This window comes from Chrysochloris asiatica, unplaced genomic scaffold (genome assembly GCF_000296735.1).
Source record: "Chrysochloris asiatica unplaced genomic scaffold, ChrAsi1.0 scaffold00013, whole genome shotgun sequence".
Lineage (NCBI taxonomy): Eukaryota > Metazoa > Chordata > Mammalia > Afrosoricida > Chrysochloridae > Chrysochloris > Chrysochloris asiatica.
In genome coordinates, this window is record NW_006408531.1 from 23,600,123 (window position 1) to 23,626,624 (window position 26,502).

Sequence of the window (26,502 nt, forward strand, 5' to 3'; positions counted from 1 at the left end):
CCATCCATTTTCATAGCCATGTGAAAGCTGTCACTTCTGTGGCATCACTGTCTATGTGGGCCAAGAAGCTAAACAATAGTTTGAGAAGCACTGTCACAATTGACAAAAGCTCCACTCCTTCATCCCTAGGGTAGAAGGACTCTGAGGTTTGTGTTTTGCAGTTTTCCCAGCAGCACTGCTCAGTCCTGCTGCTGCTGATGGTAACCAGCATGACACTTCAGCTTTTACTGACTGCCTCGCCTTCCCTCTCACTTTTTCACTCCCTACTGATATTTTCTTCAGCTCCCAAATAAACCACTTGCAATCAAATTCTTGTCTCAGGGTCTGCTTCCTGGGTTGCAAATTGTTTCTTGATGTGTGACAGTAGGTTTTTAAACATCAGTCAAGCTTGGCAACCAAATTTTAGTAAATGATTTAAGAATGACATAAAGTGAATGTGTAAAAATTGAATGGGACATCACACCCAGGTGAACAGTGATTAAGGGAAATGGAGAGCATAATTTAACATTATGAGAATTATTTTGGCTGTTGCCCTTGTAATGTACTTAGTTATTTACTAAGGCAACTTCTAGCCACATTCCTCCATTCTATGATGCACTGTAAACTCTACTTCTGTAGCCTGTGGTCAGGGTCCCATGTTGGAGTCCTGTGTTAATGTGGCAGGATTAAGGTGGGATTAAGGATTAAAGAAGGGCTAAGAGTTGCAACAACTCCACGGCACTTGACAACTTGACAACAACAGCCTGTTATGCACTAAACTGTAAGGTTGGTTTGAATAGCAAGGTTGGAAATTTGAACTCACCAACTCATCCTCAGAAACCCTATACAGGGTTGCTATGAGTCAGAACAGACTCGACAGCACTTAACAACAACAACAACAAGGGTTAAGATTAAGAATTAGGGTAGGAATTGTAGGATAAGAATTCCACCATAAGGTTGGTTTGAACCACAAGGTTGGTGGTTCAACTCACCAGCCAATCCTCGGAAGTCCTATACAAGCTTGCGATGAGTGAGAACCGACTCCATAGCACTTAACGACAACAAGTCAGACCATACTAGAGGTGCTGACTGAACACACTGCCCTTCGTTTCCTTGGGGATATGGTCTGTGCTCAGTATAAAGCTTTTAGTATTGAACGCTTTGGCACACAAAGTTGGCTCTCTTGCTCTAGATCCTGCATCTGGCTCATCTTCCCTACATCACTGGACCTCCAATTCATGGGACTTGTAACCTCTCACCTGATCTGACTGTGCATCAATAGTTTGTTGTCTCACCTGCCTGTCTGGATTCCTCAGCCCCTGCAACCATGTGGTAAAGAGAATCTTCCAGACCTCTGAAATACAGATCTGAGACTAGCCAGCCTTCCTTCCTTGATCATTTGTGAGTTCGGTGAGAAATTGCAGCAAATTGCAGAACCTGGGGATGTGCTGGGTGTGCTGGAGATGAGCTGGAGAATACTGAGTGGTATCAGGGACCATAGCATCTTTGAAAAGTTGGGCATTTGGGATAGGTTTAACCTCCATCTCACAGGGGCCAGTCTCATGCTGATCCTTCTAAAAGAAATTATTCTTACAGTCCTATTTAAGTTTAACCTAGGAAGATCTAGGAGAATTTCTCCTTCAACAACAGTAATAAATACTAAGAGTTACTGAGGCTCACTATTTATAAGTCACTGCACTAAACACTATCTTTATATCTTTCTTTTCATGACACACCTTACAAATATAAAATTTAAAGCAAAGAGCTACACGGTAATTTGTGGCTGGTTACTTACCTAACAAATGGGGAAAGAAATCAAGATCTAAATCCAAGCATATGACTTATGACTCTACCCCTTCTTTTTTTAACCCCTCATTCTCTTATTTAACATGATGTATCATCCCACCCTTCAGGAAATAACAGATACCACCATATTCTTGCAGTGCTGGGCCTATGCTTCTTATTCATTTCCTCCTTGGATCTTCCTCAGAGAAGTAACTAACCCTCAGAGCTGGAACTACAGTAAGAGATTAGACAGTCATAAGTGAGCAACAACAACGAAGAAAGCTTACTTATATCAACTTCCTGCATTTAAAGTGTTTAATATTACTATTTGGTTCTTGTGTTTTAAGCTGTAAGTGGGAAACTACTGTACGGAAATTTACTGACAGCATTTACTGAGAAATATAACAGTGAGAAAAAAATTTGAGAATATAACATTTTCTCAATATAACATTGAGAAAAGAACCATCCTAGTATATAGTAAGGCAAGTAGGTATGCGCATTAATTTTTTTTTAAATGGATCTGTAAATGATTTATTTTCATTTAATTTTGCTTTTTGGCCCAGAATTACAAAAGCTTTAATGAATATAAATTTATTACCTCTAGGCTTTAAGAGTTTAAACTCTTTTTAATTAAGTAGAAAGCTTTAATAATCCTCACAATCATTTCTTATTCAACTTTTTGTTAGACTATGGATTTACAAGATAGGAAACACCTTATTTTTTTAAAAATGTGGGATGAAGTAAGAAGAAATGTAGAAATCTGTATAAATATCTTAGAAATCTTAAGCTGTACTTCTTTTTTACTTCCTACATATTAAAACTGTAGCTTTGGCCAAAGCTGGTCCAGAAAGTGATAAACAAGAAGATACTATAAAAGCAACACAACAAAGCAAATGAACATCTTTATAGATCTTCAAAACCCTGAACTACTCTTGAGAATGGATTTGAGATCTTCACTGCTCATTTACACCTAAAATACCATATGTCATCTTCATTGTTGTGAGCACTGGTTACTTCTCCTGGAGAAGAGAAAATCAAATAGTCTGAAGACAATTTTAAAAGAACAAATAAATCTGGTAGCGTAGTGGTTACGAATCGGGCTGCGAACCTTAAGGTCAGCGGTTCGAAACTACCAGCTGCTCCGTGGGAGAAAGATGAGGCTTTCTACTCCCGTAAAGATTTACACCCTCGGAAACCCTATACAGGGTCGCTATGGGTCGGAACCGACTCGATGGCACTTAACAACAACAACAACAACTCTGGAAAATATTATTTTTTTTAGTTATGCATTGTAAAGAGTTTAAGTTGAATTATCACAATGTCTACAGTTTCTTCTTCAAAACACACCAGCTTTAAAAAACACAGTAAGAAAAGGGCAATTAAGGTAATTACTATAACATAAGCAATACTGCAAAAACAGTATTAAACAATAGTTTATGAATGGATATATAGGTACGTAGGTATGCTAGAGACGTTTAGATACGGGTTGGGTATGGATATTTCTACATATTTAACTGTAGGTGCTGCTTATATATTAACACAGACAACAGAACACATAAGGGGCACCAATCATGGGACTGTCTTAGACATAGTCAAACCTCCAATGAAATTCATAGGCACGAGGGTGAAGAATCATCGACTTGAGGGACATCGATGACAACTGTCACAACACAGTTGTAAAACAATGTTCTGCATTCTACTTTGTGAGTAGCTTCTTGAGTCATGTAAGATACCTCTATTGGCCTCTTTCCATCTGGAGCAAAGGAGAGTGAAAACAACAACAACTAAAGACTCAAAGGAACAATAAGATCAAAGGACTAATGGAGACAGGAATCGCAGCTTACATGACCCTGCGACTAGAAAAACTAACTGGTGCCTGGCTACTACTACCAATGGCTCTTAGTGGGATCACAACAGAGGGTCCCAGAAAGAGAAGAAGAAAGACGCAGAATAAAAAGTCAAAATCTTTTACATCAAAAAGACTAGACTTATGAGTCTGGCCAAGACTGGAGGAACCCCAGAGGCTACAGCGCTAAGTTACCCTTGTGAGCTATTCCAGGAGACTACCTTTTTGCTAGACAATAATGGTGATGGTGTGCTGTCCACTCAATTCTGAAGTATGTGACCCTGGACAGGGTTTCCGAGGCTGTAAATCATTATGGGAGCAGAAAATCTCATTTTTCTCTTGTGGAGGGCCTGGTGGACTTGAACTGCTGACTTCTAGACCATAGCAGCCTAGCGCTTAACTCACTACATAACCTGGATTCCAACAAACAATAATTGTTATTAAATTCTATCGAGTTGGTTCCAACTCATTACGATCCTGTCTGTAAAGGATTTCTGAGGCATTAAATCTCTGAGGGAGCCCTTTACAGACAGGATCGTAATGAGTTGGAACTCATTTTTCTCCTCACAAACAATAGACTCATAAAAGAAATATTAGCACTCTAGAGGAACGTGTTCTCTAGAATAATCAATTATATGAGGTCACAAGGACAACGTATGCCCAAAAGCAAAGGTGAGAAGGCTGTAAGAGCAAGAAATTCAGAGGAAAGGAAATGGGGAACCCAAAGAAGAAATGGAAAGGTTACTAACATATTATGAGGAATGCAACTAATGTGACAGAACACTTTATGTACAAGTTGTAAAATAGGAAACTAACTTGTGCTGTACATTTTCACCTAAAGCACAATACAAAATGAAAACAAAAAAGAAGTAGAAAAAGTCCTGATCAAATCTGTATACCTTAAATCGAATATTTAAAAACAGGACTTAGAAGTCATTTGGATTATTTCTTTCATATTTCCTTTGATTGCATGCAACTAATTGACCTTGCATATTACTTCCTATTCACAGAAAATAAATTAGTAAGTGAACAAATAGGATAAAAGATTATTTCTGGAAAGATGAAGATGAGAGGAATCTAAGCAAAATCTTTGAAATGATGACTAATGGTTACCAAAGTCATTTATAAGCCTGACATCCAAAAATGAGTGCATATTACTTGAAGAAATTTAACTTAAGAGTTAAAATTAATTCACATAGTAATAATTACAGGTACAGAATTAATTGACTCAAAAGGTGATGTATAAATTAAGATTATATGACTTCCAGCAAGATGGTGGACTAGGCAGATGCACTGTACGGACCCCCTCTACAACCAAGGTGTTGTTGTTGTTAAGTACCATGGAGTCGGTTCCGACTCATAGTGACCCTGCACTGGGTTTCTGAGGCCGTAAATCTTTACGGGAGCAGAACTCCTCAACTTTCTCCCACGGAACCGCTGATAGTTTCGAACTGCCTATCTTCAGGTTAGCAGCCCGATTCGTAACCACTACGGTACCAGTGCTCCTTACAAAAAAGAAAGAAGAGACACAATCAAACAGTCACAAATGAAAACTTTGGCATCCTGAGTGAACTTCTTAAGAAAGGTTAAAGAGGTGGCTGGAGTGTTTGTGGAGAGGCGAGGGCAGGTGGGGACTGACAAAGAGCGAGAATGACTGGTGAAGGACTGAATAGGTATGATCTGACAATCTTGTGAGCAGCTTGGGCAGTGGAGGATGGCCAGGCCTGGCAGATTTGGGTGGAAAAGGTACGATTTCTTCTTTTTGTCCACACTCTCCTGGTCACCAGAAGAGTGGCCAGCTCCCACCCTCATCCAACCCCAGTACAGACTCTGTTCTCCAGGAGTTCTGAGCCTTGTGGCTGGAGCCATGCTAGCATGAGGTGAGGACCGCCTGCGCTCCTTTGGGGTCTGGATTCTGGTGGGCTTGGCTTCAGACTTACAAAACCTGCAGTGTCACCAGACCAGCATTTAACCAGTCACCCTGTCCTCAGCTGCCCTGTGGTCCTATAGACAGATATCAGCCACCAAGGGCCCCCACAAATTACTTCCGGATTAAGTATCCTGAACATAGATAACATTAGGCCAACAAGAACTCCATTGAGGGCCATGAACTCTGCTGTCACATTTCTTCCACAATAACCTCGAGAGTGCCTTGAATTGCAGGAATCCCCCAGAGATTTCTCCTCTTTAGGTCCCCAAACTGGACTGTTTGTTTTTACAAATACCACCTCACAATGACCCAAAGACAAAAGACAATTTTAGCTCACATGAGGTAACAGAGGGAATGGCTAAAGCAAATTACCAAGATGCAGCATAAGAAGATGTTTCTGAGGAATAAAAAGTAACAGAATTAACTGACAAAGAATTCAAAATGATGATAACTAGAAAGATAAAGGAAAGCAATAAGAACACAATAAAAACTTCAGAATAATTCAGGAAAACACTGTAAGAACAGACAAAATAAGTGCACATTTTGAAACAATACAAAACTTGCAATGAGAAAGCCAGAAGATTAATACTAAGAGCTCAGAAATGGACAATACATTCAAAAGGCAAAGGAGTAGATGAGAAGCAATGTTGTTGTTAGGTGCCATCAAGTCAGTACCGACTCATAACGACCTTACGCACAGCAGAATGAAACACTGCCAGATCCTGGGCCAACCTCACTACTGTTGCCACGCAAGTCCATCGATGCTGCCACTTTGTCAATCTATCTTTTTGGGGGTCTTCCTCTTTTTCTCTGACCTTCCACCTTACCAAACATGATGTCCTTCTTCAGCGACTGGTCCCTCCTGACACACTGTCTGACATTTGAGAGACAAAGTTTGGCCATCCTGGCACACTCTGGCTACACTTATTCCAAAACAGATGTATTGGGTCCTTGGTAGCCCATGGCACTTTCAGTATTCTCCTCCAACACCATAACTCAAAAGCATTAATTTTTCTACGGTCTTCCTTATTTACTGTCCAGATTTCGCAGCATATGAGGTTATTGAAAATACCATGGCTTGGGTCAGGGGCACCTTAGTCCTCAAGCTGACATCTTTACTCTTCAACACTTTAAAAGGGTCTTGTGTAGCAGATTTGCCTAATACAATACGTCATTTGATATCTTGACTGCTGCTTCCATGAGTGTTGATAGCTGATCCAAGAAGAATGAAGTCTTTCACAACTTCAATCTTTTCTCTGTTGATAAGAATGTTGTTTATTGGAACAGTGGTAAGGATTTTTGTTTTCTTTACATTGAGACTCAATCCATACTGAAAGCTGTGTTCTTTGATCTTCATCAGTAAATATTTTAAGTCCTCTTTACTTTCAGCAAGCAAGGTTGTAACATCTGCATATCGCAGGTTGTTAATGAGTCTTCCTCCAATCCTGATGCCACGTTTTTCTTCATATAACCCAGGTGCTCAGATTATTTGCTCAGCAAACAGGTTGAATGTGTATGGTGAAAGAATTCTTAATTTTAAGACATTCAGTGTTTCTATGTTCTCTTTGAACAACTGCCTCTTGGTCCAGGTACAAATTCCTCATGAACACAATTAAGTATTCTGCAATATTTATACTTCACGCAATGGTGTCCATAGCTTGTCATGATCCACACAATCAAAAGCCTTTGCATAGTCAATAAAGCACAGGTAAACATCTTTCTGATATTCTCTGCTTTTAGCCAAGATCCAGCGGACATCAGCAATGATATCTCTCGTTCCACGGCCTCTTCTGAATCCGGCTTGAACCTCTGGAAGTTCTCTGTTAATGTACGCTTGCAGCCATTTCTGTATTACTTTTAGTAAAACTTTACTAGCATGGGATATCAAAGAGACTGTCTGATGATTTCCGTGTTCCATTGACTCACCTCTCTTTGGAATGGGTACAAATACGATCTCTTCTAGCCAATCGGCCAGATAGTTGTTTTGCAAATTTCTTGGCATTGATGAGTGAGTGCCTCCTTTGCTGCCTCACTTTCTTGAAAGATTTCAATTTTTATTCCATTAATTCCTGGTGCCATGTTCTTTGCCAATTCCTTCAATATACCTTGGTTTCCTCCTTCAGTATCATTAGCTCTTGATCATATGCTACCTCTAGAAATGGATGAACATGAACCATTTCCTTTTGGTACAATGACTCTGTGTATTCCTTCCATCTTCTCTTGATGCTTTCTGCAGCATTCAATTAATTTGCCCAGAGAATCTTTCAATAACGAAAGTCGAGGCTTGAATTTTTTTTTCAGTTCCCCAGCTTGAGAAATGCTGAGCCTGTTCTTCCTTTCTGGTTTTCTGATTCCAGATCTTTGCACATTTTGTTGTAATATTTTTGCCTTTATCTTTTCGAGCTCATCTTTGAAATTTTCTGTTTAGCTCTTGGACCTCCTCATTTCTTCCATTTGCTTTAGCATCTCTACACTGGAGAGCAAGTTTCGGTGTCTCTTCTGACATCCATTTTGACCTTTTCCTTCTTTCTTGTCTTGACTTTTTGCTCTCTTCATGTATTATGTTCTTGATGTCATCCCACAGCTCTTCTGGTCTTCAGTCTTTAGTATTTAATGTATCAAATCTGTTATTCAGATGATCTCTACATTCAGGTAGGATATATTCAAGGACATATTTTGGCTCTCGTGGACTTGTTTTCATTTTTCTCAGCTTCATTTTGAATTTGCATATGAGCAACTGATGGTCTGTCTGTTACAGAGTCTGCTCCTGGACTTTGAAAAAAAGTTTTTCTTGTGAATTATGTGATAGTTTACATAGGAAAACATTAGTTTTACATTCGTCCTATCGTCCCTGGCCTTCTTTTGACTGATGATATGGAGCTTTTCCATCATCTCTTTCCACAGATGTAGTCAATCTGATTTCTATGTATATCATCTGGTAAGGTCCATGTGTATAGTCGTCTGAGCTTCCAGACAAAGACAGACTAGGAAGAAAGTGTGACAAACTACTTACAAATATTTAGTCACTGAAAACCTTATGAAATAGCAGCGAAACACTGTCAGATATAGTGCCGGAAAATGAGACTTTCAGATTGGAAGGCACTCAAAATGTGACTGGGGAAGAGCTGTCTCCTCAAAGTAGAGTTGACCGTGATGACGTGAATGGAGTAAAGCCCGTGGGAGAAAAACCTGCAGGACCTTCATTTGCTAATGGGACACAACTCAAAATGAAGAGAAACAGCTGTAAACATCCATTGAGATTCAGAACATGGTATGTACGAAGTATGAATCTGGGAAAATTGGAAGTTGTCAAAAATGAAATGGAACACATAAACATCGATATCTTAGGCATTAGTGAGCTGAAATGGACTGGTATTGGCCACTTTGAATCTGATGACCACATGGTTTACTATGTCAGAAATGACGAAGAGGAATGGTGTTGCATTCACTGTCAAAAAGAACATATCCAGATCAGTCATGAGGTACAACGCTGTCTGTGACAGGATAACATCCATGTGCCTACAGGGAAGCCCAGATAATATCACTATTATTCAAATCTACGCACCAACCACTAAAGCTAATGAGGATGAAATAGAAGTATTCTACCTACTTCTTTGATCTGAAATTGATCAATCATGAAATCAGGATGTATTGATCATTATTGGTGATTGGAATGTAACAGTTGGGAGCAAAGAGTAAGAATTAGTAGTTGAAAAATATGGCCTTGGTGATAGAAATGGTGCTGGAGAACGCATGACAGAATTCTGAAAAATTAATGTGAAGCAATGAAGCCCAAATTAATGAGCTTGAAGAAAAATCTCTCTCGAACTATGCTTTAGAAACAATGACAACAAAAAATGAAAACAATCCAAAGAAAGCCTAGGAGTTATGTGGGAAATCATGAAGAGTAACAACTTACAGGTGATTGGAATTCTAGGACAGTAAAAGGACAAGCACAGAGGAAATTGTCGGAGGGTTGTTGAAAGAAAACTCCCCTAACATCAAGAAAGACAAGAAGATAAGCACACAAGAAGCTGAATAAATTCCAAACAGGAGAGATCCCAAAAGAAAATTACACCAAGACATATCATAATCAAACTTTCCAAAATCAAAGACTAGGAAAAAATCCTGAAGCAGCTCAGGAAAAACGAAGTTACCTAACCAAAGAGACTCAATAAAACTACGCTTTGATTTCTCAGTAGAAATCATGCAGGCAAGAAAGCAATGGAATGATATATACATGACTCTGAAAGAAAAAAAAGAAAATTCTAACCAAGAATCACACACCCAGCAAAGTTGTCACTTAAATACGAAGGTGAAATTAGGACACTTCCTGATAAACAAAATTTTAAGGAATGTGTAATGACCAGACTATCTTTACAAAAAATGCTAAAGTGTGTTTTTTGGACTAAGAACCAACAAGAGCAGACAACAATCCGAGATTACCATTCATGACACCACCACGCAGAACTCAATCCCGATCTAGAAGTATTTAAAGTAAAACAAACTTAGAAGACTGAAAAGAGGGACCCAGTACATCAATGTATAATGAAGTCAACTACAAAGCACAGAGAGGGAAGAGTGTAGACACACAGCTTTCAAATGGCAACGGAAGTCAGTCAAGAAAATTTCAAGATTAAAAAAGGCTGCTTTAAGTAGTGAAAATATTAAGAAATTACAGAGTAACCTCAAAGAAAAACAACACACCTGTACATCAAGATTTAAAAAAAGAGGAAAATCAGAAACATTTAGTAAATATTGACACAACAGAAATAAAAATGACCAGAAAACCCACGGACAAAATGAATTCTGCATAGAAAATTATGTGGCACAAACAATCCAGCAGCACCACACACACACAAAACATAAAGAAAATGACAACAATGAATTCATGCCTATAGATAATTATACTGAATGTATAAATGGATTAAATGTACCAGTCAAGAGACATAAAAAGAATGGATAAGAAAACAGGGTACTTCAATATGCTGTGTATAAGAAACATCTGAAAAGATGGAGACAGTCTAAATGTCCATTAAGAGAAGAATGGTTAGACAAACGTTGGTATATAAACACAATGAAGTACTATAAAGCGTTGAAAATAATCAATTTGTGAAACACCTCATGACATGGTTGAACTTGAAGGACATTATGCTGAGTGCAATTAGTCGATCATAAACGTATAAACACTGTATGAAACCAATGCTGAAAAAAGTTTTTCTGATCAAAGAAACATTCTATGATGGTAACGGTGTGTGTGTGGGGGGTTATTCATGGGTTAGAGAGCAAACACATGTTAACATGGGTTACAGAGCAGACAATGTACAACAAGAGGGAGGTTAGTAGAGGAAGATAAAGAGAGTGGGAAGAATGTAATAGTTAAAGTGAATAGAGGTAAATGCTGTTGACTGCAGTACATGGTGGGATTGCTACCATGTAGTGAATGAAGCACAGTGTAAGGTTTATTGAATGTAAAACTGATAAACTGTTCTGTAAACCTACACTCTACTCATAATAAAAAGTTTATTATATATGTAATATTTATAATATATTCGTAGAAAACTTAAAATGCCTGGAACTGTTCTTAATCATAGGCAATGGCATGAAGAACTATAACCATATGTTAACATCAGACAGAACATGGATTAGATTCACACCAATAATTAGTCTCTTCTTACATAAGATTTAGAACTATGAAACAACCCAAGAAATCATTTAAATCGACCAATATTTTCCACTGTGAGTAGACCCTGGTCCCAAGTATCTGGCCCTTTATAACCAACTATTAAAAAAGACATCAAAAAACAGAGAAATCAGCTTAAAGAAACTACCATTAGTCAAATTTGGGTTATTAAACATTAACACACTGAACATTAAAAAAAAAGTGTATACATATATATTTATGTATATGTATACATACACACACACATACACACATATACTCCTAGTGTGGCATTGTAGGATAAATACTGGAGTGCTAATCACAAGGTCAGCAGTTCAAATCCACTAAACTGCTCCCTGGAAACACTATATGCAGGGTTCACTATGAGTCGAAATCGACTTGATGGCACTTAACAAAAACACCACACATCTATGGCTGTAACTGATTATAGCTTAGCACACAAAACTTTAAAGATCAGAGCATCCAAAGTATTATCCAAATTTAAAAAATGACCAGGGGAGGGGATAAAAGACTTTCATTAAAGCAGTGGCAGCCAAATAATACAGAAGAAATATTAAATGAGGTGATTAATACTTTATAATGGATTCTAAAACTATTAGATAAAAGTTTGATTGATGGTCCATTTTATAGTAAGTGGGAGAATATGAGCGTTGGAGCAGATACTGGATGACAGTAAGGAGTTACACCCGCTCCACTTATCGCACATGGTGAGGTTCCAAACATCAGGTTATAATGTGTGAAAATCTATGACAGTCAAAAATGAAGGAGTATTTTCTTCCTGTTTCAGATCACCCATTTGTTTGATTTTTTTTTTTTATTTAGAAAATATGATCATATAAATCATAAGAGTTAAGATTCACAGATATGTCTAGCATATCAATCTGGATTCTCATTAATTAGTACAGGCCTGGATTATTCCTATGTAGACTTGGAGACTTGGAGGACATAAAAGCAGACCAAAGCCAGGCTGTGCGACTGAAGGGCTCACTCCAGTACTGCACCACAGCTTCATGGAACCTCCTCAGGGCTCCACTCTTCTCCTCCCAGGCTTGGTGAGACACCTAGACTTGGGAGTTCCTCTGAGGACACAGGGAGCCTGGTCTTGAACCTGAACCCAACTCTTGAGGTTCAGCTCTACTCATTTTAGGATGTCATTAAAATTATGCTATCCTTTCAAACAATCCCTCTGATGATGCATCTTTTTTACCTCCTCTCCCACTCCACAGCTGTTTTAAACAGCAGGGCCTCAGGTCACATGTTGTTGCTGTTCTTAAGTACTGTTAAGTGGGTTCCAACTCATAGTGATGCTCTCTATGTACACCACCACCTGGTCCTGTGCCCGCCTCACAATTGCTGGTATGCTTGAGTCTACTGTTGCTGCTACTAGTACTAGGCCAATCTACACTGTTGGAGACCTTCCTCTTTTTTGATGACCCTCCACTTTACCAAACTTGATGTTCTTTTGAACAGACTAGTCCCTCTTATTATGTGAATGATGAAGTCTTCCTATCCTCGCATTTAAGGAACATTCTGGCTGTACTTTTTCTAACACGTATTTGTTTGTTCTTCTGGCAGTCATGGTACCTTTAATATTCTCCTACAATACTGTAACTCAAACGCATCAATTCGTCTATGGTTTCTCTTATTCACTGTTCAGCTATCACATGCATAAGAAGCTATTAAAAATACCATGGCTTGGGTCAAGTGTACCTTAGTCCTAAAACTGACATCTTTGCTCCTTAACACTTTCAATAGATCTAGTGTAGCATATTTACATATATAATACATTGTTTGATTTCTTGACTGATGCTTCCATGAGTGTTGGTAGATCCAAGCAAAATGAAGTCTTTGACAACTTCAGTCTTTTCTCCATTTTTCATGATGTTATTTATTACTTCACTGGTGAGGATTTTTGTTTTCTTTACACTGAAGTACAACCTATACTGAAAGGCTGTGGTCTTTGATCTTCATCAGCAAGTATTTAAGTCTTCTTAGCTTTCAGCAAACAAAGTTGTATCATACACATATCATAGGTTGTTAAATGAGCCTTCCTCCAATCCTGGTGCCACATTCTTCTTCATAGAATTTAGCCTCTTAGATTATTTGCTCAGCAATCAGACTGAGTAAGTATGGTGAAAGAATACAACCCTGGTGCACACTTTTCCTGATTTAAAAACATTCAGTGTTCCCTTGTTCCATTCAAATGACTGCCTCTTGGTCTACATCCAGGTTTTTCATGAACACAATTAAGTGTTCCGGAATACTCACTCTCAGCAACACTGTCAATAGCTTGTCATGATTCACACAGTCGCAAGCTATTGCACAGTCAATAAAGCACAGGTATCTTTCTGGTATTCTTTGCTTTCAGCCAAGAGCCATCTGATGTCAGTGATGATATTCCTTGTCCCAAGTCCTCGTGAAAATCTGTCTTGAAGTTCAGGCAGTTCCCTGTCCATGTACTGTTGCAGCCATTTTTAAATTATTTTTTAGAAAATTTTACTTGCATATGATATTCTCCTATGATTTCCACATTCCATAATGGTCACCTCTTTTTGGAATAGGCACAAATCTGGATCTCTTTAAATCTGTTGGTCAGGTAACTGTCTTCCAAATTTCTTGGCATAGATGAGTGAGTGCCTCCAGTGCCACATCAGTTTGCTGAAGTATTTTAATTTGTTTTCCATCAATTCCTGGAGCCTTGTTCTTTGCTAAGGCCTTCAGTGCACACTGGACTTCTTCCTTCAGTACCATTGATTCTTGATTATATGCTACCTCTTGAAATGATTGTTGTTGTTGTTGTTAAGTACCGTGGAGTCGGTTCCAACTCATAGTGACCCTACACAGGGTTTCCGAGGCTATAAATCTTTACAGAAGCAGAAAGCCTCATCTTTCTCCCGCGGAATGGCTGGCAGTTTCAAACTGCCAACCTTGAGGTTAACAGCCCGATTCGTAACCACTATGCTGAAATGACTGAACATCATCTATTTCTTTTAGGTATAGTGATTCTGTGTATTCCTTCCATCTTCTTTTGATGCTTTCTGTATCATTCAATATTTTGTCCAAAGAATCCTTCAGTATTGCAAGTTGCGGCTTGAAATATTTTACTCAGTTCTCTCAGCTTGAAAAGTGCCGAGTGTGTTCTTCCCTCTTGGTTTTCTAACTCCAGAGCTTTACACATTTGACTATAGTCTTCTCAAGCTGTCCTTTGAAATTTTCGATTCACCTCTTTTACCTCCTCATTTCTTCCATTTGCTTTAGCGTCTCTATACTGGAGAGCAAGTTTCAGAGTCTCTTTTGACATCCATTTTGGTCTTTTCTTTCTTTCTTGTCTTCTTAATTATCTTCTGCTTTCTTCTTGTCATGATATTCTTGATGTCATCCCACAACTCTTCTAGTCTTCAGTCTTTAGTGCCTAATGCATCAAATCTGTTCTTGAGATGTTCTCTAAAATCAGGTGGGATATGTTCCAGTCATGTTTTATGGACTTGTTTTAAATTTTCAGCTTCAGCCTGAGCTTTCATATAAGCACCTGATGATCTGTTCCAGTCTGCCCTGGCCTGGTTTTGGCTGATGATATGGAATGTTTCCACTGTCTTCTCCAAGTGGATATGGTCAATTTGATTTCCATATATTCTACCTGGTAGAATCCATGTTTATGATCATCTTTTATGTTGCTTAGAAAAGGCATTTGCAATGAATAAGCAATTGGTCTTGCAGAATTCTGCCACTCAATCTTATGGCATCATTTCTATCACCAACCATTTTCCATATACTGATCCTTCCTGTTTCTAACCTTTGCACTCAAATCACCAGTAATTACGAATACATCTTGATTGCATATGTGACCGACTTCAGACTGAAGAACTTAACAGAATTCTTCAACTTCATCAGCACTGGCTTTAGTGGTTGGTACATAAATTTGAGTAATTGTAGGATTAACTGGTCTTCCTTGTAGGCGTATATATATTATCCTACCCCAGACAGCATTATACTTTAAGACAGATCTTGAAATGTTCTTTACCGTGATGAATGCAACACCATTCCTCTTTAATTTGTCATTCTCGGCATAGTAAACCAAGTGGTTGTCAGCTACAACATGCCAATACCAGTCCGTTTCAGCTCACTAATGTCTAGGATATTGATGTTTATGCATGTCTTTTTTAACATCTTCCGATTTACCTAGATTCATACTTTGTACATTCTATGTTCTAATTGTTAATGGATGTTTTGCTGCTGTTTCTCCTCATAGTAAGTTGTGCCCTATCAGCAAGTGAAGTCCTAAGGTTTTATTCCATTCACATCATCATGGTCAACTCTACTATGAGGAGGCAGCCAGTCATATTTTGAGTACCTTCCAACCTGAGGGGCTCATCTTCTGGCACTCTATCTGACAGTATTCTGGTGCTATTCATCATGTTCAATATTCAGTACTTTGGTGCTGACAGTGTTCATTGCTATTCATAAGGTTTTCAGTGGCTAAACATTTGGACGGAGTTTGTCCCTCCTTCTTTCAAGTCTGTCTTGGTCTGCAAGTGAAATCTGTCCATCATAAGTGACCTTGCTAGTATTTAAAATACAGATGACACAGCTTCCAGTATCACAATAACATGCAAGCCACCACAGTGTGACAAACTGACAGGCAAGTGGTGGGAAGGATACATAAGAGGTGGAAGTCCAGAACAGGTGCTCAGTGGCTTTGTGCTGCTTTTCCGTCCAGAGTCCATGGCCATAGAGTAGGCCAGACCAGCTACAGTTGGACATGGGGTCCCCACCAACAGGAGGAAACTGAGGACACAGGGCAGCACAATTGAACTTTGGGGGGTATGAAGAGGAGTGTGCCTGGAGACCTTCCTTGAGGGAGGGGACTATCTGCAGCTGTCCCTGTCCCGCCTAAGACACCCTAATCAAATGCAATGCCATCCTTTTCAATCCCATTCAGAGTGAGCCCCAGGACAGAGCAGAAGCGGCCCTTTGCGTTTCTGAGGCTCCCGGTCTTTACAGGAGCAGCCAGCCTCATCCTTCTCCAGTGCAGTAGCTGCTAGGTTTGCACTGCTAACCTTGCAACCCAATGCTTAACCCACAGCATCATCAAGACTCACTCTGTCAAACCTCCTTAATGTGCAAAACAGTTGAATGACAGATTTTTAAAACATTTTTTTACTGTTGTTATAAATGCAAAATGTTGGATAATGAGATAGTCAATAAGTGAAGAGTTGATGTATTCACAATTTCTTGGGTGTGGTCACATTACAATTAAGTGAAATAATAATCTCTCTCTTTTTTTAAGTTATACATATTCAATTTTTAGGTATGAAGTGTCAGGAATAATTTAACTTTAACCAGTTCAATGGAAATAAATGTGTCTGTTTGCATGTTTAGTCCAGTCCTGTGGACTAATTGTTTCTTTGAGCTTTTGCTTTCCTTTACTCTCCTTTACTCCAGGTAGGAGGGGAACAACAGTTGTATTTTAGATCGTCACTCACAAGTTTTGAAGACCCAGACACTCTACTCACCAAGTTAGGATGCAAAATATTATCTTTCTGAACTATGTTATGCCAACTGACCCAGATATCCTTCCAACTCTAAATTAGTTTTGCTCTTTATCTTACATAGCAAAGCTTTCTTGAAAGGAGCTATACTTTTCATAGCCTGCTTTCTGTTCTCAACATGATTTTCTAGATCACTGATATTTTATTAAATATTTGAATTTAAATTCTATACCTATAACTACAACTACCACGCAAATTAACTCTGCCTTTTTTTTTTTTTTTTTTTGCCAAAGTTAAATTTCTTCAAGACATATACACTCTTTTTAGGGTGCTGCAATTTAGTACATGAGTTTACGTTACATGAACATTAAAAAAAAAAAAAAAGCTGTTACTCTTAATCATTTGAAATCATCCAAAATAATGGAAGTTATAAAGTTCTAATAAAATAGAGAACTCTGTTACCTTAGTCTTTACAGTACACTCCATAAATACCCTCAAAACTTATACATCGTTTTACAAATTCATCTTTTGTAGAATCCTTAGCTAAGAAGAAAGTACAGACCATTTACTCAATGCTAAATCTAACAAAATATAGTTTTGTTTTTATAACTTAGTAGTTCTCTGAAGTTTTTACATTCATTCTAACTGAACTCTAGAAATAAAATAAAAATTAAATGATTGGGTTTATAGTACAATTCAGATTTTAATAATTTAAGTAAAATGTATATATATAGCAAGCATTAAAACAAGATAATGTCCATTCTTCACAAGAAGCCTGTTAAGTTTTAGAAACGATGGCTCTATACAAGTATTCAACACTTCATTCATAAATGTGCACTGGCATGCAGTGAAAAGACTGGAATTTTTAAACCTCTGAAACCAAACAAGCTCAAATAAAAGATGAACTATTTAAAGGAAATACTTCCTGATTTAGACATACTTTTATCATCTCTCATCCATTTCACACAAATGTCCAAGTACTAATCCACACCATCATTTTGCATTAAATCAGGTACATTTTCAAGACACTAAGATAAATCATAAAATATTTAAAATAGAAAATCTTTCATCAGAATACTTGTAAGCAACTCTAGTATTTTCGCTGTAATTACCTGGTTTCAGGAGATGAAGAGCTTTCATTTGTGTCTGCTCTTTTATTTTTTGGAAATGATGGACTAGCTGGAGGCATCTCACCACTTAAACGGTCTGGGAAAATACGGTCTTTATTCAAATTGATTTCTGAATAGGGACAGTTGGCAGCACTAGAAGATGAAAAGAAAAAGAAAAGAACATTGCCCACCATTAGAAAAGACTTTTAAATGACAACCTATAAAACAGAAATTTCAAAAATTTAATTGAATATATCATAAATATTTGTTGTAGGTGAGGAGTATATCATATATAATTACATATATGTGTAAATGTATACCATTAAACAAACATAGAGTATGAACTATTTTATCTTTAAAACATCATCTCAGTATATTCAGAGAACGTCTCTCTTTACACTAGATTTTAGGAAGCAATACGATATAGTCTTGGATGTGAGAAATGGTCACTGCAGGATTCCTTCTGCACTGTGCAAGGCAAGGACCAAAGGAGCATACCTGTTCGCTACAGAGATCCTCCAGGCCCAGGGCAGCCACCTATGCGTTAATTCCCTTCATTACAGGTGCTGCCTTCCAAGGGAAGTTGGTTCCTCTTTATCCCTGTCTCTTGGCCTGGTAGCATATGTGATATTCAGGTAAGCACGTATCTACAGCCAATCCTTTTCCTAATATGAGAAGGTGGCAGAGGTCAACTTGAATTAAGACCCATCTAACTTACTCCCGTTCCACCTGTGCCCTTCTTACTGGTCTTGCGTATCTCATATAGATGGAGACCAGAGTTTATTAGTGGTTACTAGGGATGAGTGGTGGTGGTGGTGGTAGTGATGTGCCATGGAGTTGGTTCTGACTCATAGCGACCTTGTACAGAGTTTCTGAGGCTATAAATCTTTATGGGAGCAGAAAGCTTCATCTTTCTCCCGCGGAACAGCTGGTAGTTTCGAACTGCTAACCTTAAGGTTCGCAGCCTGATTCATAACCACTTCCCTATGAGAAGTGCTGAAGGGCACTGAGTTTCTGTGCTACTAAAGGTAAGCATTTAGTTATTAATATTTACTAGTACTTGTCAACAACTTGATAAATTCACACCAAACTTGCTGCCATTAACTCAATTCTAAACTCATAGCGACCCTATCCACCATTAGACTGGGGTGCTTTCAATATTCTAGCAGACTATCAGAAGAACACACAAATCTGTTTTGGAAGAAGTAGAGTAAGAATGCTCCTTGGACACCAGGATGGCAAGACTTTGTCACTCATACATTGGACATGTTATCAGGAGGGACCAATCCCTGGAGAAGGACATTATGCTTGGTAAAGTGGAGGGACAGCAAAAAGAGGAAGACCCCCAATGAAAACGATTGCCCAGTGGTAGCAGCACTAGCAACAACTGTGAGGATGGTGCAGAACTCAGCACTGTTCCTTCCTGTTGTGCGTCGGGTTGCTTGAGTCTGTAGCTGAGTCGACGGCACCTAACAACAACAACAGTGATGATACAGGACATAGTAGAACTGCCCATAGGATTTTCCAAGGCTGAACTCTTATAGGTGTGAATTGCCCCCCTGGTGCTGGGTCAAACTTCTCTGCAGAGAATGGGTTTTCAGCCTTAAAATCATTTTTAGTTTCTGATGTGCTAAATTTCTAGTGATAATAAATTAGTGAGATATGTATGTCATAGACAGACACACCACTTTACCTTTATGTGAATTCCTTAGAAAGCAAAGTGACAGACTCACATAGATTACACAGTTTTTTAGTGTGTGGACTTTATTAGGGATAGCATTGTATTAGTAAATCGTTCTTTGTCGTATATGTGTATACACACACACACACACGGTCCCTTTAAAAGGCTCTTTTTCCTACGAAAGACTAGGTTAGCTAATTAAGCCTAATGGAAGGGCTGCCTCGTTCACTGCTTCCCAGTGTTACAACCCTTTTAATTATGAATACATTTACCGAAACAACATTTTCCGTTTTCTTAGTGCTCACCCCTCATCATGGCGGGCAGTATCATGCTACTGTGCTCTGTGTTAGAGCCTGTACAGACTGAAGGGCGGTACATGCCTGCGAGGGGCACTGGTTCTGCACTTACCCTCTCTGAAGTTCAGTTTACTTATCTGTAAGAGGGATTAGAACAGCACCTACTCTGTACTGCTGCTGTGAGAATCAAATGAAATAATACATATAAGTGCTTAGAATAGCACTTCGAACTATTCTAACTGTGGCATTGTAGACTTACCACTGGATTTCGAACCACAAAGTCAGCAGTTCCAATGCATCAGCTGCTCCTCAGAAACCTTATGCTAAGGTCACTAAGAGTTAGAACTGATTGACTCATTTAACAACAACAATATGCTGTACAACCAGCAGTGAACTGCAAACCACAAGATCAGGAGTTCAAACCCATCAGTCGTTCCTCGGAAACCCTATACAGGGTCGCTATGAGTCAAAACTAACTGGATGGCACTTAACCACAGTAACACCCACCATTTTCAAAAGTAAAGAATCATAATAAAAACCCTTAAGAACAAACTAGATATTGCAAAAAGAACATCTACAAAAAATAAACTGGAGCTCTAAAAACTCTATTGTTATCCTCTTTTTTGAAGAAACCGCCTTCCTCCGGAAACATTGGTACTTCCTTTTAAGTGCTACTCTATGCAAGCCTCCAAGTGAATCTGCTTATACCCAAGTGTGGCCTCTTTAGAAACAGAGGCCCTCTCCTCTGTACAGCCTCCCACCTTCACAGGAGCTGGCACAAAGCAGGCACACAGTGTTTGCTGGATGGATGGGTGTTGAATAAAAACAATGTTTACAGTTTCAAGGCCCAATGTCACTAAAGGTTTAAAACTTCACATAGACTTTACAGATATTATTCAGAAGCTGTTAGAATTCACTTATTTTTCTATTCTTAATTTCTCTTAGAAGAGATTTATTTCTGATGGTACTAATTATGTAGACTCTACTTTATACAATGGTAGTTATAAATGGTTACTATACTTGGCTGCTAAGCAAAAAGTTTAACATTGTAAGTCAACCCAGAGGTACCTCTGAAGGTCTGGTAATTGACTTCCAAAATTATCAGCCATTGAAAACCTGATGGAGCCCAGCTTTACTCTGACACACACGGGGTCACCATGAGTCAGAGCTATCTGGTTTTAATCCACCTCCATCCTTTACCAAATGAATGACCATGCCAAACGAATGAATCAACAAAGGGAAATGCCACGACACAACAGATATGAATGGTCCCTTTCTAGAAAGAGAGAATTAAGCAATCTGGCCACTGAGCTTCCTAGAGATCAGAATATTACATTCAACCCGCTAATTATCTTTAATATTTCATCATTTAAAAAAATCACATCGTCAAATTTCATCTTGGAGACACATATTTTCCTTTAAGCACTTCTTGTATCAAATTCAGCTACTGTTTTACTCAGAGAAATTAACAACAAATGCTAGTCAAAGCAATCTTTTGCTTGCGTGTTCACAAAATTGATTATTCTTGCTGAAAGAAGAAACTTACTAGTTATCTAAGCAAAGAATGCATGCTTTGATTTATGCTGTTTCTTGGTAAATTAATCCAAAGAGAATTTTCTCATTATGTTTTTTTTCTAAACACAGCAATCTCAGGAAGGACAAAACAAAAAAAAAGTGCCAGTGAAATGAACCTTTGAAAGACTATCCATGATACAGCAGCTGTGCCACAAGCCTCATAATGAAATGGAAGGAATCTGTGCCTGTTAAGGATTACTATGCAGCCAGATACAGAGTTTTGAGAGTTGAGAATAGGACAGTGGTGCAGGGAGACAAAGTCCCCAGGGTTGAGAAGAAGAGAAGTTAGCATTCAGGTAGGGAATGACACATTCTATTGTCTCTCTGCAAGCCAGCTCTCATTCCTAAGGTCCTGGTCACCTAGTAACTCTCATTCCTAGTTCCTAGTCACCTAGGAACAGAAACTGTTACTGAAAAGAAAATAAATATAGCTTAACAATGCATGTCTTTTAAGCTATATAAGATCTCATTTTGCCTATTTCAATGCAAATAAGTAATTTGCTATTCATGGCTCCAATTATAGTGAAAGAACTTCTTTACCATAGTTTTCCGTAATACCTTCAATAATTCATCCAACAATTTTGCCCTTCTCTTAAGAACCACAAAGCATCTACGAGTAAGTGCTGCAGAAAAAGTACACTGAGGTCTGGAGGCAGATTGTTCTGATGAGTGGCTGGGGCCCTTGGGGAGGAGGCAGGACACTGTCACCTCAGAGCATCTGGGAGAGGTGTCCTCCCCACTCAGACCTAAAGCCATTCTAAAAGGAGCAACTGTGGGGGAGTTTTTCCAAAAGACCATTTTTAGTCTCCAAGTGCACCCCAACAACCTACAGTCAGTATTTGTTTTTCATTGCTTTGTTCTTTCTTCTTCACAATTTGAACAAATTGCTTTTAAACTTATAAAATGTCTGAAAAAGAACCCAGCTGCCTTTAGTAGCCAATATTTAATCACTTCCAAGATACAGGGCTTTTAACTCAGTTTAAATTAATCTTATAGCATTTGGCTTGCAGTCATACAAGCAACCAAAAGGATTTTCAAATGAGTATTTGCAAAGAGAATCAGCAGTCTGTCTATGCTCAGACATTTTATTCTGGAACATATTCAACCTTACAAAAAACTAGGGAGGAGTGTTGCAAAAGGAAGCTAAGCAGTATTTGAGGTTGCGCAGAAGATGAAACTATACCCAGATGAAAATAATTACAATAATTTTGCAACATCTGTTAACTTTTACAGCAAAATGCAGTGCAGTCTTCAGATGTTTTCAGTGACCTGAATTCACAATTTGTACCAACTAGATAAACAAGAAATTGATTTTCTAACTGGCAACCCAATTAACTCATTGCTAGAACACTTATACTGGCAAATGATTATTTCTAAAGGTTGGGATTTTAGAATTATATACCTAAATAGATATCATTTTCACTTCTTAAAAATTTCAGTGAAGTAACAGGTATTTCTTAGTATTGCAGTAATGTTTAAAATATCTACAAAGACTCCAAAATCATCTAAACAATATATCCAATTTCTAATGTATGCATCTGATTTTTCTTCTTAAAGTTACTTAGGGATACAAAACACATATTGGGAAATATTTTTCTAACCAATACATTCTCATGTTGCTTATTTCTATCTGTGCTTTTTAGAACTTGGCTGCTAGTCTATAGTACTCTCATCTTTTATTATTCAAATTGCTGACTTATCCAATCCTATCATATTCTACCAAACAAATAATTAGAAGAGGACCATCCTCTTCTCATTACTAGTGGTCAATCCAAAATTATTATCTCAGATTTCTAGTATATTCAAAACTACTTTGGTTGGGAAGACAAGGCTAAATAACTACAGTAAATCTATTTTAAGAACTGTGAATTTATTTTCTCCCAGGAGATTTCCAACTACAGATACTCCCTTTCATTTTTATAGGATCACCATGGTAACCACATTAAGTATGTGTGTGTGTACTTAATATTAACTTCACATCTATTTATTATGCATGAAAAGCATCTTACACATATGTGAGACAAACACTCTCTATTTGACCAAATCTTCATGTAAGTGGCACCAACTACATACCTGTGAGGACTCATGTGCCTTGCTCTTTTAAAATGGCCAATCCCTTTACATCCTGGTGTTGAACATCCATTGTGCTCTGAAGCGTCCATTAATTCTAAGGGGCCTATGAAAATAAGAAAAAAAAAAGGCAAAATGTTAACCAGAAATCAGAAAGAGTCTTATGTTTAGAATAAGAATAAGGAAGAAAAAAAATCCTTAAATTTAAGTCTACTTTTTGTACAACATATATAAGTGCCTCCTCACTTATCAACATGGTTAATCTCCAAAGATCAGGTTTTATTGTTGTTGTCTGCTGTGAAATCAGTTCTGACTCATAGTGATCCTGCAAAGGGTTTCCGAGAGTGGCTGGTGAGTTTGAATTATACTTTTGAGACAATCAGTGTTCTTTATGAGAAAAAAGAGGATGATCATATCGCATCACATCACAATATCTGCCAAATTACATCATTAGCGTAGCGGTTACGAATCGGGCTGCGAACCTTAAGGCCAGCAGTTCGAAACTACCAGCTGCTCCGCGGGAGAAAGATGAGGTGTTCTGCTCCCGTAAAGATTTACAGCCTCGGAAACCCTGTACAGGGTCGCTATGGGTCGGAACCGACTCGACAGCACTTAACAACAACAACAACAACAACAAGCCACAAAAAATCAAGGACCAGCTAAGGTGACACATAAACTGTAATTGTCACAGCCAACATTCCCTTCTTTGCATCTTAGAATTCATTATTGCTAGATGTGCAATATCAAAGTGCAATACAGTCAGATATATTGTTCACTACTGTCATAAATGTGAAATGTCAGATAATGATATAAGTGAAGAATTGTTGTTAAGTGCCGCTGAGTTGGTTCCAATCCATAGAGACCCTGCATAGGGTTTCTGTGATGAGGCTGGTAAGCTTAAGCAGCCTACCTTGCAATTCAAAGCTAACTTAAAATCCAGTGCATTACCCTGCAGCTCAACACCAGGACTCCAAGTAAAGAATTGTTACTGTGTGACCCTGTATAGAGTTTCCAAGGAGCAGCTGGTGATGTGTACAGAAAAAGCAGATCCTTTAAAAATTAAAATATATTTGAAAAATCTTCACTTTTAATGTGTTTACCCTATGACTTTGTTCACACTAGTATCATACTCCAATAGGAAAATGGTTAACTTTGATCTAATCTTTTTTTTCAAAATGTCACTAATTTGAGTAACCTAAATTATAACTATGAAAAGATTCTATATAATATTTATCAAGTAAATATCAAAACTAATTTATGAATACTTGAACACTAAAAATTTCAAGCAATACAGTAGAATACAGAGTAATATGGAGCACTACTCAGAAGTGTTGCTAAACAGGGTTGCTATGAAGGGGGACCAATACGACGTCACTTAACAACAAACAACCCGTCTATGCCATGTCCTAAGTCGTTAGAAGTGGACTACTTCTGAATGCTTAGCCACTGAAAAATCTTATGAATAGCATAATAACACTGTGACATAACACTGGAATACTGATTTTTAAAACCAGAATAATTTCAGATATAGTGCCAGAAGATGAACCCCTAAGGTTGCAACGCACTCAAAATACAACTGGGGAAGAGTTGCCTCCTCAAAGTATAGTTAACTACAGAACCTTCATTTGCTGATTAGGAACAACTCAAAATGAGGCAAAACAGCTGTAAACATCCATTAATAACCAGAACATGTAATGTATGAGGTATGGATATAGGAAAATTGGAAGTTGTTAAAAATAAAATAAAATCCTGGGCACTGTTGTTAAGTGTCGTCAAGTCAGTTCAGACTCATAGCGAACCTGTAGGGTTTTGAAGGAGTGGCTGGTAAAGTTTCAACCACCAACCCTGTGGTTCAAACCAACCTTGAAGTTGAGTGCTTATCCTATGGCACCACACCATGATGCCATCCTAGGCATTAGTGAGCTGAAATGGACTGCTACTGGCTATTTTGAATCTTCTAAGAATGGCAAATTAAAGTGGAACAGCATTGCATTTATTAGCAAAAGAAAATTTCAAGATGTGTCTTGAAGTATAATGCTGTCTGTGATAGGACAATATACTTATGCCCACAAGAAAGACCATTTATAATCACTGGTATTCAAATGTATACACCAACCATTAGTCAATATTGATGAAATTGAAGAATTCTACCAATTTCTTCAGCCTGAAATTGATAAAACATGCACTCAAGATGCTTTCATAATTACCAGTGATTGGAATGCAAAGGTTGTAAATAAAGATTAGAAGTTGGAAAATATGGGCTTGGTGATTAAAATGATGCTGAAGAACATATGACAGAATTTTGCATGACCAATGAGTTATTCATTGCAAAGACATTTTTTCCACATCATAAAAAGTGACTATACACCTGGACCTTGCCAGATGAAATACACAGGATTCAAAGTGACTACATCTGTGGGAAGAGATGATGAAAAGCTCAAGGACAGATTAGAACAGACCATCAATTGCTCATATGCAAGTTCAGGCTGAAGCAGAAGAAAATTAAAACAAGTCCACAAGAGCCAAAAATTGATCTTACACATATCTCACTTGAATTTAGAGACCATCTCTAGAACAGACTTGATGCATTAGACACTAACGACCCCAAACCAGAAGAGCTATGGGATGATCAAGACCATCATACATGAAGAAAGCAAATGGTTATTAAAAAGAGAGGAAAGAAAAAATAAAGACCAAATGGATGTCAGAAGAGACTCTGAAACTTGCTCTGCAGCATAGAGATGCTACAAAGAATGTAAGAAATAAGAACGTAAAAGAGCTCAACAGAAAATTTCAAAGGTCAGCTCAAGAAGACAAAGTTAAAAATTATAATGAAATGTGCAAAGACCTAGAGTTAGAAAAGCAAAAGAAAAGAACATGCTCAGCAATCCTCAAGCTCAAAGAACTGAAGAAAAAAATTCAAGGCGTGATTTACATTATTAAAGTATTTTATAGTTGAAATACTGAATGATGCAGAAAGCATCAAAAGTGGAAGGAAAATATATAGAGAGTCACTGCACCAAAAAGAAGTGATCGATGTTCAACTATTTCAAGACCCA

At 38.0% G+C, this 26,502-nt stretch overlaps 1 protein-coding gene across 2 annotated transcripts in view; it reads right to left on the reverse strand.

Moving 5' to 3' along the window:
- L3MBTL3 (l(3)mbt-like 3 (Drosophila)) overlaps nucleotides 1-26,502 on the reverse strand; it is a 146,677-nt gene that overhangs the window by 32,944 nt on the left and 87,231 nt on the right. For both annotated transcript variants that reach the window (XM_006834672.1, XM_006834673.1), the window contains 2 exons: nucleotides 23,447-23,549; nucleotides 17,825-17,974 (listed from right to left, as the gene is read on the reverse strand). In XM_006834672.1, coding sequence (XP_006834735.1) covers nucleotides 17,825-17,974; nucleotides 23,447-23,549 — 253 coding nt within the window. The remainder of the gene's footprint in view (nucleotides 1-17,824; nucleotides 17,975-23,446; nucleotides 23,550-26,502) is intronic.